The 14569-nt window shown below is 44.0% G+C and overlaps 2 protein-coding genes across 2 annotated transcripts in view; both read left to right on the top strand.

Annotated features, from left to right (window-relative positions):
- Positions 1-649, top strand: part of LOC103211298 (zinc finger protein 239-like) — a 32533-nt gene extending 31884 nt beyond the window's left edge. The window contains exon 5 of the mRNA XM_042783186.1: positions 610-649. Within this exon, the coding sequence (XP_042639120.1) occupies positions 610-649 (40 nt within the window). The remainder of the gene's footprint in view (positions 1-609) is intronic.
- Positions 650-8979: 8330 nt separating this feature from the next.
- LOC103211283 (zinc finger protein 350-like) overlaps positions 8980-14569 on the top strand; it is a 7709-nt gene continuing 2119 nt past the window's right edge. Inside the window, exons 1-2 of the mRNA XM_007957224.1 lie at positions 8980-9106; positions 9783-9878. Coding sequence (XP_007955415.1) covers positions 9073-9106; positions 9783-9878 — 130 coding nt within the window. The 5' untranslated portion in view covers positions 8980-9072. The remainder of the gene's footprint in view (positions 9107-9782; positions 9879-14569) is intronic.

The following is a 14569-nucleotide window of genomic DNA, read 5'->3' as shown; positions in this document are numbered from 1 at the left end:
AAGGCTGTCAATCTTTACCAAAAAGCAAAAAATAAAACAACCAAACCCTAATGCCATGGAATCTTTGCGGAAGGTGACTGCTACATTATTGTCTCAGGGAGGGGCTGATCAGTTTCGAACTGGCGACCTTTTTGGTTAGCATCCGAGCCTTTAACCACTGAACCATCAAGAATATCGCTTGCTCCATTACTGGCTCCAAAACAGGAGTCATGGTGGCACACTGGTTAAAGCGCTCACTTACAAAGCTGTTGGAACCCACCAGGCGCTCCCCAGTAGAAAGACGTGGCAATCAGCTTCTGTGGCAACATTATTGGACACTTTTTTTCTGCCATATAAGGTTGCTGTAAATCGAAATCCTCTTGTCTACAATGAGTTGTTGTTTTCTTTTTATTTTTTTGGAGCGCTGGTGGCGTTGTGCCTAAGGCATTTGACTGCTAACCAGAAGGCTGGCTGTTCAAACCCACCAGCCACTCCTCTGAAGGAAGACTGGGCAATCTACTTCCGTAAACGATTTACCGCCTGGGAAACCCAAAGGGGGTCTCTGTGATTGGGATTGCACTCAATTGCAGTGAATTTGGTGTTTGGTTTGCTGCGCCTTCTGTACGGCAGATATGTCAAATATGCCCGCTTCCACGGAGACACGTCATGAGGGCGCCGACATGTCGTCTTCTGAGAGGCAATAGCGGAAATACCGTCGTTCGCGCGCTTTCAAAAGCCCTGACCCTCGTTGGCCGCCGTAGGACCATAATGTTTGTGTGGACGAATCGGGAAGTAGAACTTGCTCACGGAATTAAGTGCAACTTTTCTTAACTCTTTGTAGTGCAAGAGAAAAACAGTTGAGTGTGTGTTTTTGTCGGTGGAACAAGGCGAGGTGGGTGTGTGGGCATGGTGTCCTGAGGACCCTCGGGCTCCTGAGGAGGGCACCGTAGGGGAGGTGTCTGAGGGGAAGCAGGTGGGAGGCGGTGGTTTGGGGGCGGGCGTCGGGTGGGCGCTTTCGTTCCACGATTAAGGCTGTCCCCACTGTCGGGGTCCGGGGAGCTGCACACCCCTCAGCTTGTAACGGGTGGAGGTGGTGTTTACGTTGAATGTGGTGTCTGATTCGCATTCAGGATTTAATAAGGGGCTCCGTGAAGTGGGATTCGAGGTGGCCGCGGATGCACTTGGGGCGGAGTGCCCGGCCCAGGTTTCGCATTAATACGGGGATGGGAGTGGTCGGTGTCTGTGGTCCGGGCGCTCGTGAGTCAGTCAGCTCCCCTAAAGATTTACACCCTTGAGTTCACTGTGCACATGTTCTCTCTGTCCTTCCTATAGAGTCTCTGGGAGTCGGAGTGGACTTGACGGCAGTGGGTCTGCGTTTCTTCGGATGTATTTAAAAACCTACTTCTAGGTTTCTTGGGAAGCGTTAACACTTTTAAATAGGCAACTGTTTGCTTCTGGTTTTCCATGTAGATGATATTGTTTGAAAATACCGTAATTTTCTGCCCTGAGTTGTGATGTTTCTACCTTATCAGCTCAGCTCTTCCCTACAAAACAGGCACTTAGCTTGCTAGTTTTTCCTGCAGTATCTTTATCTTGCTACTCACTCATAAAATGCACTTGCTATATTGTCTTCTCAGGATGTAAACCAAAAAACCCACCCAATTCAAGGCCATCTAATCGATTCCGGCTCACAGCGCCCCTAGAGGACAGAGTAGAACTGCCTCATAGGGTGTCCGAGGCTGTCAATCTTTATGGAAGCAGACTGCTTCCTTCTCCTCCTGCAGGGCAGCTGATGAATTGAAACGCGAACCTTGGTTCGCAGCCGAGTGCTTTAACCACGGCGCCACCAGGCTTCTTTTTTTCAGGATGTAGGATCATAAAATTATAAATTCATGCTGGAATTCAAGTTTCATGACATGAAGAGGTTTGTAGTTTTATTTTAAGACGGAAAACTGCCTGTTTTATTTGCTTCATTTTCCCCCCATCAATTCCTTGCATTGTTTTTATGCACCGCTTCTCTTCTGATCCTTCTCAATATGAATGTGAAAAGTAATACGTGGGCATTGTCAGACCTCCTTGTCTAACTTTAAAAGGGGAGAAGAGTGACTTGAGATTGGCAGCATCACCCTAAATCTGATTTCTGTGGTGTTAGACATACCTCTTTTCTCCAACCTTTTTACCGATTCTGATGCCAGCCATCATCCCTTTGTGGTGCAGTGAATTACTTAATATGGCCCACGTGTTTTACGTAAATGACTTAGGCTGGTTGTTTTATCAGTGGTCTTTGTGACTCCCAGCAGATGACTGGGTGGAACTATGCAAAGGTAACATGCTTGTAGTCCACCAAGGAGATTGGATCGCTTGTCAGTAATGTAAATAAGATACATGGCAGCCTTGTTGGGGTGGGACCCTGCAAATAAGGTATGTTGTTTGTTGTTATGTGCCTTGGCCCCAACTCATAGTGACCCCTCCTTGGGTTTCCGAGGCAGTATCACTACAGAAGTAGGGTTGCCCAGCCTTCCTTCCGAGGAGTGGCTGGTGGGTTTGAACCAGCCTTCTGGTTAGCAGTCAAGTACCTTAGGCACTATGCTACCAGAGCTCCTAAATAAGGTATAAGGAACCCTAATGTGGGGATTGGTCAGTTTTGTCATCTTCCTAGGCTTAAAATGAAGTATGCTAGAGGCAGAAAAGGGGAATCTCACTGCTGTTGAGAGAGAAACAGGATTTGGGTGTGTCCTTGGACCCAAGATCCCTGCACTTGAGACAACTGCAGAGAGAAGGCAGAAAGATGATGGCAGTAGAACCAAGAGACCAGCAGGAGACAGAGTGGCAGGCTTGCCGGCCCACGGAGTGAGAAAGCTGAGTGCCTTTGGGCAAGAAGTTTGCTGGTAGAATGGAGTGCACCCAGGTGCACCTATCGGCAGAGCTAAAAGAGCTTTGTAACATTTGCCTATGCCAGGCGGAAGCCAGGCTGAAAGGCGGAGGGCCAAAGAAGGGCATGCCTGAAGGCATGGTTAAAGGGGGGGCTGTCTTGATTGAAGAATCCGGAGTGTTCCTGAACCTGTTACTTCCCTAATAAACCCTGTGAGTATTGTCTGTGTGTGGCCACTGTATCGAATTTGAACACAGAAGAGAAGTAACTAGTGCCATGGGAGTGATAGCTGGTGTCAGAATTAGTAAAAAAAAAAAAAAAACTTGGAGAGTTGTGGCATGTCTGACTTTCACCTGATAGGAATTGGCTTCAGGCTCTTGCTGTTGATCCTTTTCTCTCCTCCTCATGAAATGAGAGGAGGTTGGAGGATGTAGCCACCATGTCTCATCTAGCCATAGTCTTTGTAACTCCTCCCAAATGACTGGGTGGGAGTATGCAGATGAGGTTGTTATAGCCCACAGAAGGCGTTGTGTTGGTTGCTAATAATGTAAATAAGGTGCATGGCACTTTTGTCAGGATGTGACCATGCAAAGAAGACATATGGAACCCTATCAAAGTGAATAGTCAGTTTTGCCATCCCACTAGGCTTAAAATGAGCCATCCCAGAGGCAGAAAGGTGGTGGTGCTCACTACCCTCAAGAAAAAAGAGCCAGGAATAGTGTGTGTCCTTTGGACTCAGGATGCCTGTGCTGAGAACCACCTATACTGAGGAGACACAGAGTTGTAACACTGAAGACAGTGCAAAGGAGCAGCAGAGAAATAGCATCAGCTGAGGCAGCAGAACCAGGAGTCCAATAGGAGATGGTGCAGTGGGCTTCCCAGCCCATGGAGCGATACAGTTTAGCACATTTGGGCAGCAGGCTTGCTAATGGAGTCGGGTACCTCTGGGCACTTATGGATGGAGCTAAAGAGGTTTATATCTCTTTCCCAGTAGGGCAGAGGCCAAGGGGCCAAGAGCCATTCCTATGGGCATGGCTGAGGAGTAGCTGTCTTGAGTGAAGAAGTATACCCTGAGTTATTTCTCATTCTAAATTGCAACATGTTACTCCTCTAATAAGTCCCATAATTGTTAAGTGTTATCTGTGAGTTCTGCATGGCCATTGCAATGAATTATCGAACTCAGCAGAGAAGTAGTGAGTACTGTGGGAGGGATGTGTTAAAGTTGGTAAAAAGGCTGGAGGGTGACAGTATGTCTGGCCTCGTAGGAGTAAGCCTTGAGCTGCAGATAGTGATTCTGTCTTCCTCTTGTGAAGTTGAAGGAGGTCAGAAGATGTTTTCTGTATGTCCCTTTTGCAGCCATCATTTCTCTTCTGCTACTTTTCTCCATCTTGCACCATCTCCATGGTTACACATCTGCCTCTGTGTCTCCTGGGTCTAGGGGCTTTTAGCTCAGGGTCCCCAGGTCCAAAGTATGCAGTCAGATTCTGTCTCTTCTTGGTGGAGTGAGGTCCTCCTCTTTCTACCTTTTGTGTGGCTCATTTTAAGCCTAGTGGTATGGCAAAACTGACCAATCCCCTCGTTAGAGTTTTGTGCAATATATTTGCATGGGCCCACCCCTGCAGGGTTTCCATACACCTTACTTGCTTTGTTAGCAAGGTGCCCCGTTCCCTGAGGGGCCACAGGCACATTATTTTCATAATCTAGTGGCGTAGTACCTAAGGCATTTGACTGCTGACCAGAGCCAGTGGGCTGATTCAAATCCACCAGCCACTCCTCGGATGGACGATGGGCAACCACTTCCATAGAGATACCACCTTGGAAACACAAGGAGGGGTCACTATGGTCGGAATCAACTCGACGGCAGTGAGTTTGGTTTGTAATCTAATAACTGGTGGTAGATACAAGACCATGCATGGCTATAAGGGCCATATTAAGTAATTCAGCACAACAAATGTATATATTTTATCAATCTTTTCAAAGAACAGTCTTTTGGTACTTCTGGGCTCTTCCATTCATTTAATTTTTAAAAAATTTATCTTTTTTTTTATTCAACTCTATAAATAACTTCAAATATAAGATTCAGGACAAAGCCAATACCTATGAGGCAGATGTCAGATATATCCCAGATTCCCACATTCTCCAAGCTGATGTACCACTCCAGCTCTGACATCAGCCACTCTCCTTCCCCTTAGCACTCTTCCTTCCTCTGTTTGGGTTCAGCAAATTGCTGCAAAGTCTTAACAGAACTCAGAAACTGTCCTTTCAGTTAAGTGACTGTGCAGTTCAGTGCAGTGAATTACTTAATATGACTCTTCTAGCCATGGGCTTTGTGACTCCCACCAGATGATGACTGGGTGCCGTAGGAGGGACACATAGTGTCAGAATTGGTAAAGAAGTTGGAGGGTGGTAGTATGTCTGAGGTCCGCCTCAAAGGAACCAGCCTTGGTCTGTTGATACTCATCTTGATTCTCTCTCCCTCTTGTGAAGTTGGAAGAGGTCAGCCACCACCCCCGCACCCTTTTTGCTAGGTCCATTTGCTGATTCCAGTGGCATTCTGATTCAGGAAGGGGGTTCTATTCCCCATGGATGTACTATATTCTAGGACATCAAATACAGGGACATTCAGCAGCTATGGGGCCTTGTGTTAAGTGAGTGCCAGACGCAGTGACAGCATCTGAGCCTAGAGATGGTGTTCCACTCACACTGAATTTTCCTGTTGGCCCCTAGATCCTTTCTCCCCAGCTGCAAGAGTTCCAATGGAGAGAAAGAGAAAGAGGTTGCAGGATTTGGATATTGTCATTTCTGGGAACACCCTTCAAGGAGACTAAGACTTCTGAACAGAAACTTAGAGTTGATCCAGAAAACACAGAGACATCCCAGATGCTGGCCATATCTCAAGAAGAAAAGAAAATGATCAAGGAACAGGTGACTTTTGGTTGGTCTTATGCTTCCCTTTGTTCCCTGATGGATTTGTGGAGGCCTGTAAGATATCAGGAAGGTTGGGCAATCCTACTTCGTAGTGATACTGCCTCAGAAACCCAAGGAGGGGTCGCTATGAGTCGGGGCCGACTCGACGGCAAAACAACAACAACAACAATAAGATATCAGGTCAAAAACCAAATTCACTGCCCTCAAGTCGATTCTGACTCATAGCGACCCCCTTTTGGTTTACAAATTGGTGAATCTTTATGGAAGTGGATTGCCCAGTCTTCCTTCTGCAGAGTGGCTGGCGGGTTTGAATTGCCAACCTTCTGGTTAGCGGTCAGATACCTTAGGCACTGTGGTACCAGAGCTTCTTAGATATCAGGTCAGGTAATGTCAAAAGTATAAATTTGGAAAAGTAGGTTCTGGAGAGAAATAAATTTAGACTTTGACTTCCACATCAGACAAAAGAGGATCAGGACTATATTGCTCATTGAATTAACACTAGATTATTGACAGTGAATATGGTATATGATTGGAGGATCCTGTGGGTTACCTTAGCTTCAAGTTGCATTTACTATTGCTGTGGCCAACACAAGAGAATCATTATGCTATATTATTATTTTTTAATTTTTTATTGTGATTTGGGTGAAACTTTACAGAGCACACTCATTTTCCACACAACAGTTCATATGCATTTTGTCTCATGACATGGACTGCAGTTCCCCACAGTGTAAGAGCTCTCTTCCCACTTTCTCCCTGTGTCTTCTTCCCAGTGTCCTTCCCTCCCATACACTCCTGCCTGAAGCATTGTACTTTAGATGTTATACCTTGTTTTCTGAGGAGAATGAAGATCAGTTTCTTCTGGGATGTCAGTACTTCCTGGGACTTTGTCTGCATATGTGTCCTTGATGTTTCTTCCTGGAGGTGATGAGGTGCATGGTGTTCTGAACAGCATTGTTCTCATAGATACAAATGCTAGGTTTCCTGTGGCTGTTTTTTCCTGGGTCACTCACTGCCCTCTGTAGCAATATAGCAGGCAAGCTCAGTGGACACAGCGGATGAACACGTGGGAGCCCACGAACTTCACCTTGTGGTAGTCTAAGTTTACTTGAAGTTAAACCTAAACATACTTGTAAACTGGAAGCAGTGTGTGGCTGTCAAGTGACTCTCAATGAACTGGTGTTGTTTGAGTTTAGATTCAGAAGTAGAGGGTGGCTCTGTGGCCTTCATACACCATTTACAACTGTTGTACACCTTGCGTTTTCCCATCTGTAAAGTAGTGGTGATGATAATCATGCCTTTCTCAGTCACTTACCATGAAAAGGTGTTTAGTATGTGATTTGAAAGAGTGTCTGCTGTCCCCAGTCTTTCCAATACTTGTTATTACAATGTTACCATGCATCATAACTTCTAAAAATCTACAAGGTCAAACCTCTTCCTGTTTTGCTTTCTTTTGTATTTTTGTAAGTGCTGGTGAGGTTGAGATCTTTCTTGTGTTGGTCAGTTAAACTATTTGTTTTCTGAAATATGTGTCCATATCCTTCGCTCATTATACTTTTTGATTTGTCTTAGTGATCCAAGGAAGTGTTTCTATTGATCTTCCTTTTATATATGGCAAATATTTTTTTTAACAACTTTCTTTCACCATGCAGAAGTTTGAATTGTTATTTAAAACTTTATCACAAAATTTGGGATTTTTCTTTTCTGACTCTTGATTTATGTCATAAATATAGTCTCTATTTTCTTCTGTTATGTTTATAACTTTCCTTTTATTTATTTTTTCTACGAATTATCTCTTGCTTCCTAGGAAAGTGTTCCAAATTTTAGAGGCTTGAAACAGCTCATGTTTATTATCTCATAGCTTCTGTGGTTGGAACTTCAAGCACAGCTTCTCTTGGTGCTTTGCTTCTTGGTCTCTCACAAGATTGCAGTAAGGTTTTGGCCAGGGCCGGGGTCTGATCTGAGGCTCAAATGGAGAAGGATCTCCTTTCAAGCTCACTTACTTGTTAGGAACAAGATTCAGTTCTGGGTGAGCCTGAGTTCTTCACTGCGTGTTGGCCAGAGGCATCTTACTTCATTAAAACCAGCAAATGAGAGGAACTATGTAATCTAATCATGGAATAGCACTCCATCACCTTTGCCATGTTCTGTTAGATGGGAGGAAGTCAGAGGGACAGCCCATGTGCAAGGAGAGGGTACTATACAGGGCTGTGAGTATGATCACGAGCTCTCTTAGAGCCTGCCTGACACATTCAGTGAGGAATTCTCTGTGCGTGTGGATTGAGGCCTTCAGATCCTACTTCTCCCTGACTCTGTCTTCTCTTTCGGAAGGTATGGATAGGTCCAGGTTGGCTTTCTAGTGCTGCTCATGCTTACTACCCTCTCCCTTGTGTTCACTCTCACTCTGCCACATTTTCAGTACTTTCTTAAATTGTGAAATACACCTGTGTAGTGTATCTGATGTGCTGGTAACATATATGTCTGTTAACATATATATGTATATGTGTTTTTGTATATGTCTGTGTGTTTGTGTGCATACATACTGTTTATTTTTCCCAAATCCATCCAATGATCTTGTCTCTTTGAAATATTTTCAATAGCTTCTTTCACTCTTTCCTAAAGATTAAACACTCTTATTAAACATGTCACTTCTTCTCATTTGGATACTCGGGAGTTTTTTCTCTGTAGATTCTGATACTGCCATTGAGGTCTCATGTGGAATGTGGGAACATGTTTTATTCTCCTGATTGTCAGTAATGTTTATTTATCTCCTAGCATATAAGTGACCAAACACACACATGCACACACACACACACATTGACACTTACAGAAGTATACAATACTCTCTGTCTCCCAAAATCTACATACACATACAAATGCATATATGCATGCTTACATGTGCCTCTGCGTGTGTGTGTGTGTGTGTGTGTGTGTGTGTGTGACATGTTTCTAGCTTAGTAAGAGGATCTCCCTGCTACTTATTCCTGAAACTTTTAGTTTGATGAATGGATGGATGAGTGAATGCACACATACAGAATATTTACTTAGAATTTTAAGTCTCTTACAAGGTGTTAGAACACATGCTAGACATGTAGTCGCAGCATGTAGAGAAAATGAGCAGAACACCTTTTTTCGTATTTCACACATTATTACAATGAAATCACTTCATCAGGTGATTATTACCATAATTCCTATGATCGCAGGCATCCCTGACATTCAGCGACGTGGCTGTGAAGTTCTCCTGGGAGGAGTGGCAGCTCCTGGACCCTGCTCAGAAGGACCTATACCGGGTCGTGATGATGGAGAACTACCGTAACGTGGTGTCACTGGGTGAGGACAGCTCCCCTGTGTCTCTCAGAGGGTGCCCAGTCAGTGACCTTTCCTTTCTCAGCTATTATTTTATTTTCTCCTGTAGCAGTCTTTCTTTATTTTAAGTTCCTGAGAACATAGTTATTATTGAAAGCCCGGGAGCATCCCTGTTGCTCTGAAGTGGTGTATTCTCAGTCTGCTCTGTGCCCTTAGGTAAATGGGTACAGGCCCACCTCGTTTCATTGCACCTCATTTTATTGCACTTCTCACATATCATGCTTTTTATAAATTGAAGATTTGTCACAGTCCTGCATTGAGCAAGTCTGTCAGTTCCGTTTTTCCAGCAGCATGTGTTGCTCCATGTCTCTGTGTCTCATTTTGGTGATTCTCACAATATTTGAAACTTTTTCATCATGCTTTCGCACACTTAATACACTACAGCATAATGGAAACATCTTGTGTACGCACAGGGAAACCAAAACATTTGTGTGACTTGCTTTATTGCGATGTTTGCTTTATTGCAGTGGTCGGAAACTGAGCCTACAATGTCTCCAAAGTAGGCCTGTTTATACTCCCTACTCCTGAGAGAAAAGCTTTTGCATTTTATGATTTTTTCCCCACAAGTACAACATTCTGTAGTCTTCACAAACCCAAGGCCATATGGTGTGTCTAAGATGCTGTGATTTCCCATGAACAGGGTATCAAGTTAACGAACCAGATGCACTCTCTCGGTTGGAACGAGGAGATCAACCATGGCCTATATCAGATGAAAACCATAGTGGAATCTTTTCAGGTGAGTGAACAGAAAGCAGTAAGGGGAGAGGCTGTTGGAAAATGATGGAGGTAGCTGTAACATTGCCAGAATCTACCTCACTTTAGTGGAGGTGAAGAGAATCACTGTCAGCCCAAAGCTGACTCCCATGAGACGGAGCTCTAAAACAGTCATTGCTTTTATAAGACTCTTATGAGGCAGAGGTTAAGGATTCCTGTGATGCAGTGAATTACTTGGTATGGCTTTTCTTGCCATAATCTTCATAACTTCCACTGGATTATTGGGTGGGACCATGCAAATAAGGTGTATAGAACTCTGATGTTGGGATTGGTTGGTTTTATCACTGTGCCAGGCTTAAAATGAGCCCTCCAAGAGGCAGAAAGGGGGATCTCACTGCCACCAAGAGTGGAGAGCTAGAGGACCAGCAAGACCATGACCTAACCAGTCCCTTACAAGGGTTCCATGTCCCTTATTTGCATTAGCAGATTATTTGATCCCTGCATCCACCTTATTTGTGTAGTCCCACCCAGTCATTTAATGAGAGTCATCAGACCATGAGTGGCTAGAAGGGCCATAGTAAATTATTCACTGCATCTCAAGGGGAAACGTACCTCCACCCTGAAGCCTTTTTTTTTTTTTTTTTAACCAATTCTGACACTAGACATACTCCCCATAGCACTCTCTATTCCTCTGATACGTTTGATATCTGTTGCGATGACCACACAAAATTCACAGGTTGTACTTACAGTGAAGTAGTTTATTAAGGAAGTGACAAAGTATAACTCAGGATCAGTTTCAGCGAGCTACAACTCAGGGTCAGAATCAGGAAGCATGGAGGCCCAGTCTCCCCTCTTCGGTGCAGGATAGCTCTCCCAGCTCCTCTCAACCCTGCAGGCATCCTCTCGGCCCCCAGGACAGGCTTCTTCTCAGCCACTGAGCATAGGTTTCTTTTGGCTGAAGTGTCTCACTTACTCTAACTATGCACCTTATTTGCATTGTCTCAGCCAGTCATTTGGTGGGAGTTAAAAAGACTGGCTAGAAGGACCATATTAAGTAATTCAGTGCATCAGGCCACTGAGGGCTAGCTCCTGTAGACCCCTTCAGGACAGGCTCCTCTTGGCCCTGCCATTTGTTACCACAGATTCTGATGCAGGGCCTGTCCCTGGCCTGTCTCCTATGGCTTTGCCACTGTGTCCCTTCAAGCTCATTGTCTTCAGTGTTACACCCCTCAACCCACGTTACAAGTCTTTTAGGCAGCACTTTGCTTCCTCTGTCTTGTCTTTTCTCCTTTCTGTTGCTTTTCTTCCTGCTTCATTCCTTCTGAGAAAAACGTGTGTATACCTAGGCTGCATATATACATAACTCCTGGTCAATTTCAAGGCACAGCTCCTGCCAGCAGGACCAGAAACTGACCAGTCCCCTTTCAGTAGGCCACAGACACTTCATTTGCATAGTAGGCTATGTTAACTTCATTTGAATAGTCTGTAGTCACATCATCTGTATGTTGTGTTTACCAGTCTCTGCACAGGGGTACATAACAATCACAGAGCAGCTGCAGCCCAGGACCAGACAAAAAGTATTAAACCACACATGGTTTACACCTCACTCAGGAAATGTCAGTCACTCCAAACAAAAGGATAGAAAATTAAGGTAAAAGGAACTTCTCAGGGCTTACAGGGAAATACCTCTCGAGCTGTTTTTCTAAAGGACCAAAGCAAAAGGCCACATAAAGGGACTCATTTCACCACAGCTTTAGAAGTCATATTCTAGTCAGCGAAGATGTCACAGCTGTAAAAAGTACCAGTGTCTCCGTGTCTCCCTTTCCCCATGTGAGACCTTATGTTTTTTTTTTGTAGGAGTTTAGAGAGCTATATGCCCTTCCATCTCTTCTGAGATCAGAACTCTGTTTATTTGACATGTTGATATTTTTATTTGTGTAGTTTTCTTCTTCATACGTCTCTTAAATCTCTAACTACTTCATATCTTTCCACTAGTCTTTCTACGAAGTTCTAACTTCCAGACCTTTCTCCAAAGAGAGAATTTTGAGTTCATAATTGTCCTCGGAGTATGGCCCTATAAGAATGGCATGGTAAAGAGTAGGCCTTATAACAATGGCATGGCAGAGATGTCTCACCTGCTCTGACTTCCAAAGTGGGGAGGAGAGTTAACATGGATAACCCAAGGCTGATTCCTGAGACATACCTGCTATTTCCAGCCTTTTTACCAATTCTGATGCCAGCTGTCAGCCTTCCCTCCCACGGCACTCTCTACTTCTCTGTTGGGTTGGATACCTCATTGCATTGACCACACATAACTCAGGAAATATAATTACGAGGTTTGTTACAGAAGTAACAAGTTACAATTCAGGATCTGAAGAGAATGGGGATACAGTTCTTTGGTCAAGACAGCGTCTTCTCAGCTGTGCCTCCAGGCAGGCCTCTCTCCAACCTCTTGGGCCTTAGGTTCCTTGGCCCTGCATCTGCCCTGCTCAGGCAAGTGTTACAAAGCTTTTTTAGCTTCACCAATAAATGCCTAGAGGAACTCCAGTCCACCAGTAACTCTCAGTTTGGAGATACTCAGCTGTCTCGTTCTGTGGGTTCACAAGCCTATCTCTGCCTACAAGTGCCTGGAGACACCCCACTCTGCCTGGAAGCCTCTGGCCCAAAGACTCTCAGCCCTCTCTTACTCTCTGAGTCATTGAGCTTGGCTTCACGAAGTGGCCACACACCCTGCTCTGTCAGCAAGCCTCTTGCCCAAGGGTGCTCAAGTTTCTCGCTCCATGAATGGGGAGGCCCCCTGTGACATCTGCCAGCCTCCTGGTTCTGCTGCCACTGTTTCTCTGCTTCTGCTTCTCTCCATCTCTCGTGTTACAGCTTTCTGTCTGTCTCCTGATCTAGAAAGTTCTCAGTGAACAGATTCCAGGTCCAAAAGACATGCTCCACTCCTGGCCGTACTTTCTTGGTGGTGGTCAGGTCCCCTCATCTGATCGCTTCACTCTCCTTCTGTTGCTTGTAAGATAAAAGACGTGACTCAAGCAAGGGTGCTGACTTGAGTAAGGTGGTGCCTTGAGCGTCTCTCTCTCTAATCCTGCCTCATTAACATAATAAAATAACCAAATTCTCATTTACATTACATAATCCTGCCACATTAACACAGAGAGGTTAGGATTTACAACACATTCCGTGGAGGGTAATTACATCAGATCGCAAGATGGAGGACAGCCACACAGTATTGGGAATCCTGGCCTACCCAAGCCATGTGTTGACACATAAGCTACAGCTTCCATAGACCTTATTTGCATGGTCCCATTCAGTCATGTGGGAGTCAAAGACTATGGCTGGAAAGGCCATGTTAAGTAATTCACTGCACCACAATTATAGTCCTCCCCCACTGGGAAATACGGATTTCACCTCCTAATATCCAGCCCCACCTCGATGTTGTGACTGCACAGTAAACTGGTCTCATTGTGCCTTTATCTGCTTCCTTTACTCCTTGTTTTCCCAGTTCTGAGGTTTTCCAAAGGTGCTGAATTTCATTTTCTCAGTAGTTTTCCTAACTTTCTAAAATTTCTTTCATTCTTATGCATTAACCTCCTTCACTCTGGAGGAGACTATTGAATTCTAATCTCACTTGCAATCCTCTAACATAAACTTTTTCTTTTTTTAATATATTTTACTCATCTAAAAAAAAAAAACCCAAAACTTTCTATATCCTGCATTCTCAGTTCCAGCATAAACAAGGTTGTAACTAATGGCTACTTCAATTTAATTTCTATGTATATTTACTAATTACAACCTTTCTGCTGGTTCATTATAAACATTAGCACAGTATGCATGGTCATTCCCTTAAGAGACTTTTCCCATTCCAAAGTCTAAATGTTAGAATGATAAAAACCTTGGTGTTCATCTTCTTTTAACATATATGTTCTTTTGTTCTGTGAACATGATCTTCTGTTATCTGTCCATGAAACATATGTATATACTAAAGTCTTCAGAACTGTTACTTCCAGTCAAGACATTCATGAATCCTTCTGAGATATTCGTTTCTGTAGTTGGATATATAACAACCATCCAGAAGTTGATAACACTTTAGAACGTTTGCTGAACACTTTATACTTCAGTGACATGTCTTATCTTATTAAAATATGGTCCTACCCTGTTGCTCAACCCAAATACTTAGAAGCAACTCTTAGTACATCATTTTCTTCATGTCACCTTAACCCACCACCTGTAGCAGACATGAATCCATCAGTGAGCCTTTCTTCCTCCAAAGTGTACCCTCCTTTCCTCTACCTCTTCCCACTCTCTCTTTCAAACCACGTTTCACAATATAGAGCTACTTCCATCATCTCTCCTTGCTTTTTCGAATGATTATTACCAAAATACATTGTAGGCTCTGAAAGCATGAGGATAATGTTTGTGTGCTACCAGTACCTTTACTCTGTACATGTGTAATTTGTTTTGTCCCAAATGTAACATTCTGTATTCTTCACAAACCCAACTGTACCAACTCCCTACTTGTCACTCAGAAAGGGATTGTGAATTTGCCTGTCTGCCATTTTGCATCAGGTAGTCTTCCAGCCTCTGTGGTCTACTGTGCGCTCTGATTTCCTTGTATTTTACAATCATTGTAAATTTCTCAAGGCCTCCTTTAGGAAGCAGCCAAATCTGTATTTATTTGTTACGTGTAATTGAACCTTGTTTCTATACTAA

This window comes from Orycteropus afer, unplaced genomic scaffold (assembly GCF_000298275.1).
Source record: "Orycteropus afer afer isolate SDZICR_OR568_19922 unplaced genomic scaffold, OryAfe1.0 scaffold00718, whole genome shotgun sequence".
Lineage (NCBI taxonomy): Eukaryota > Metazoa > Chordata > Mammalia > Tubulidentata > Orycteropodidae > Orycteropus > Orycteropus afer.
The sequence above is the reverse complement of the archived record's forward strand: the minus strand, read 5'-3'. Positions and strand labels throughout refer to the sequence as shown.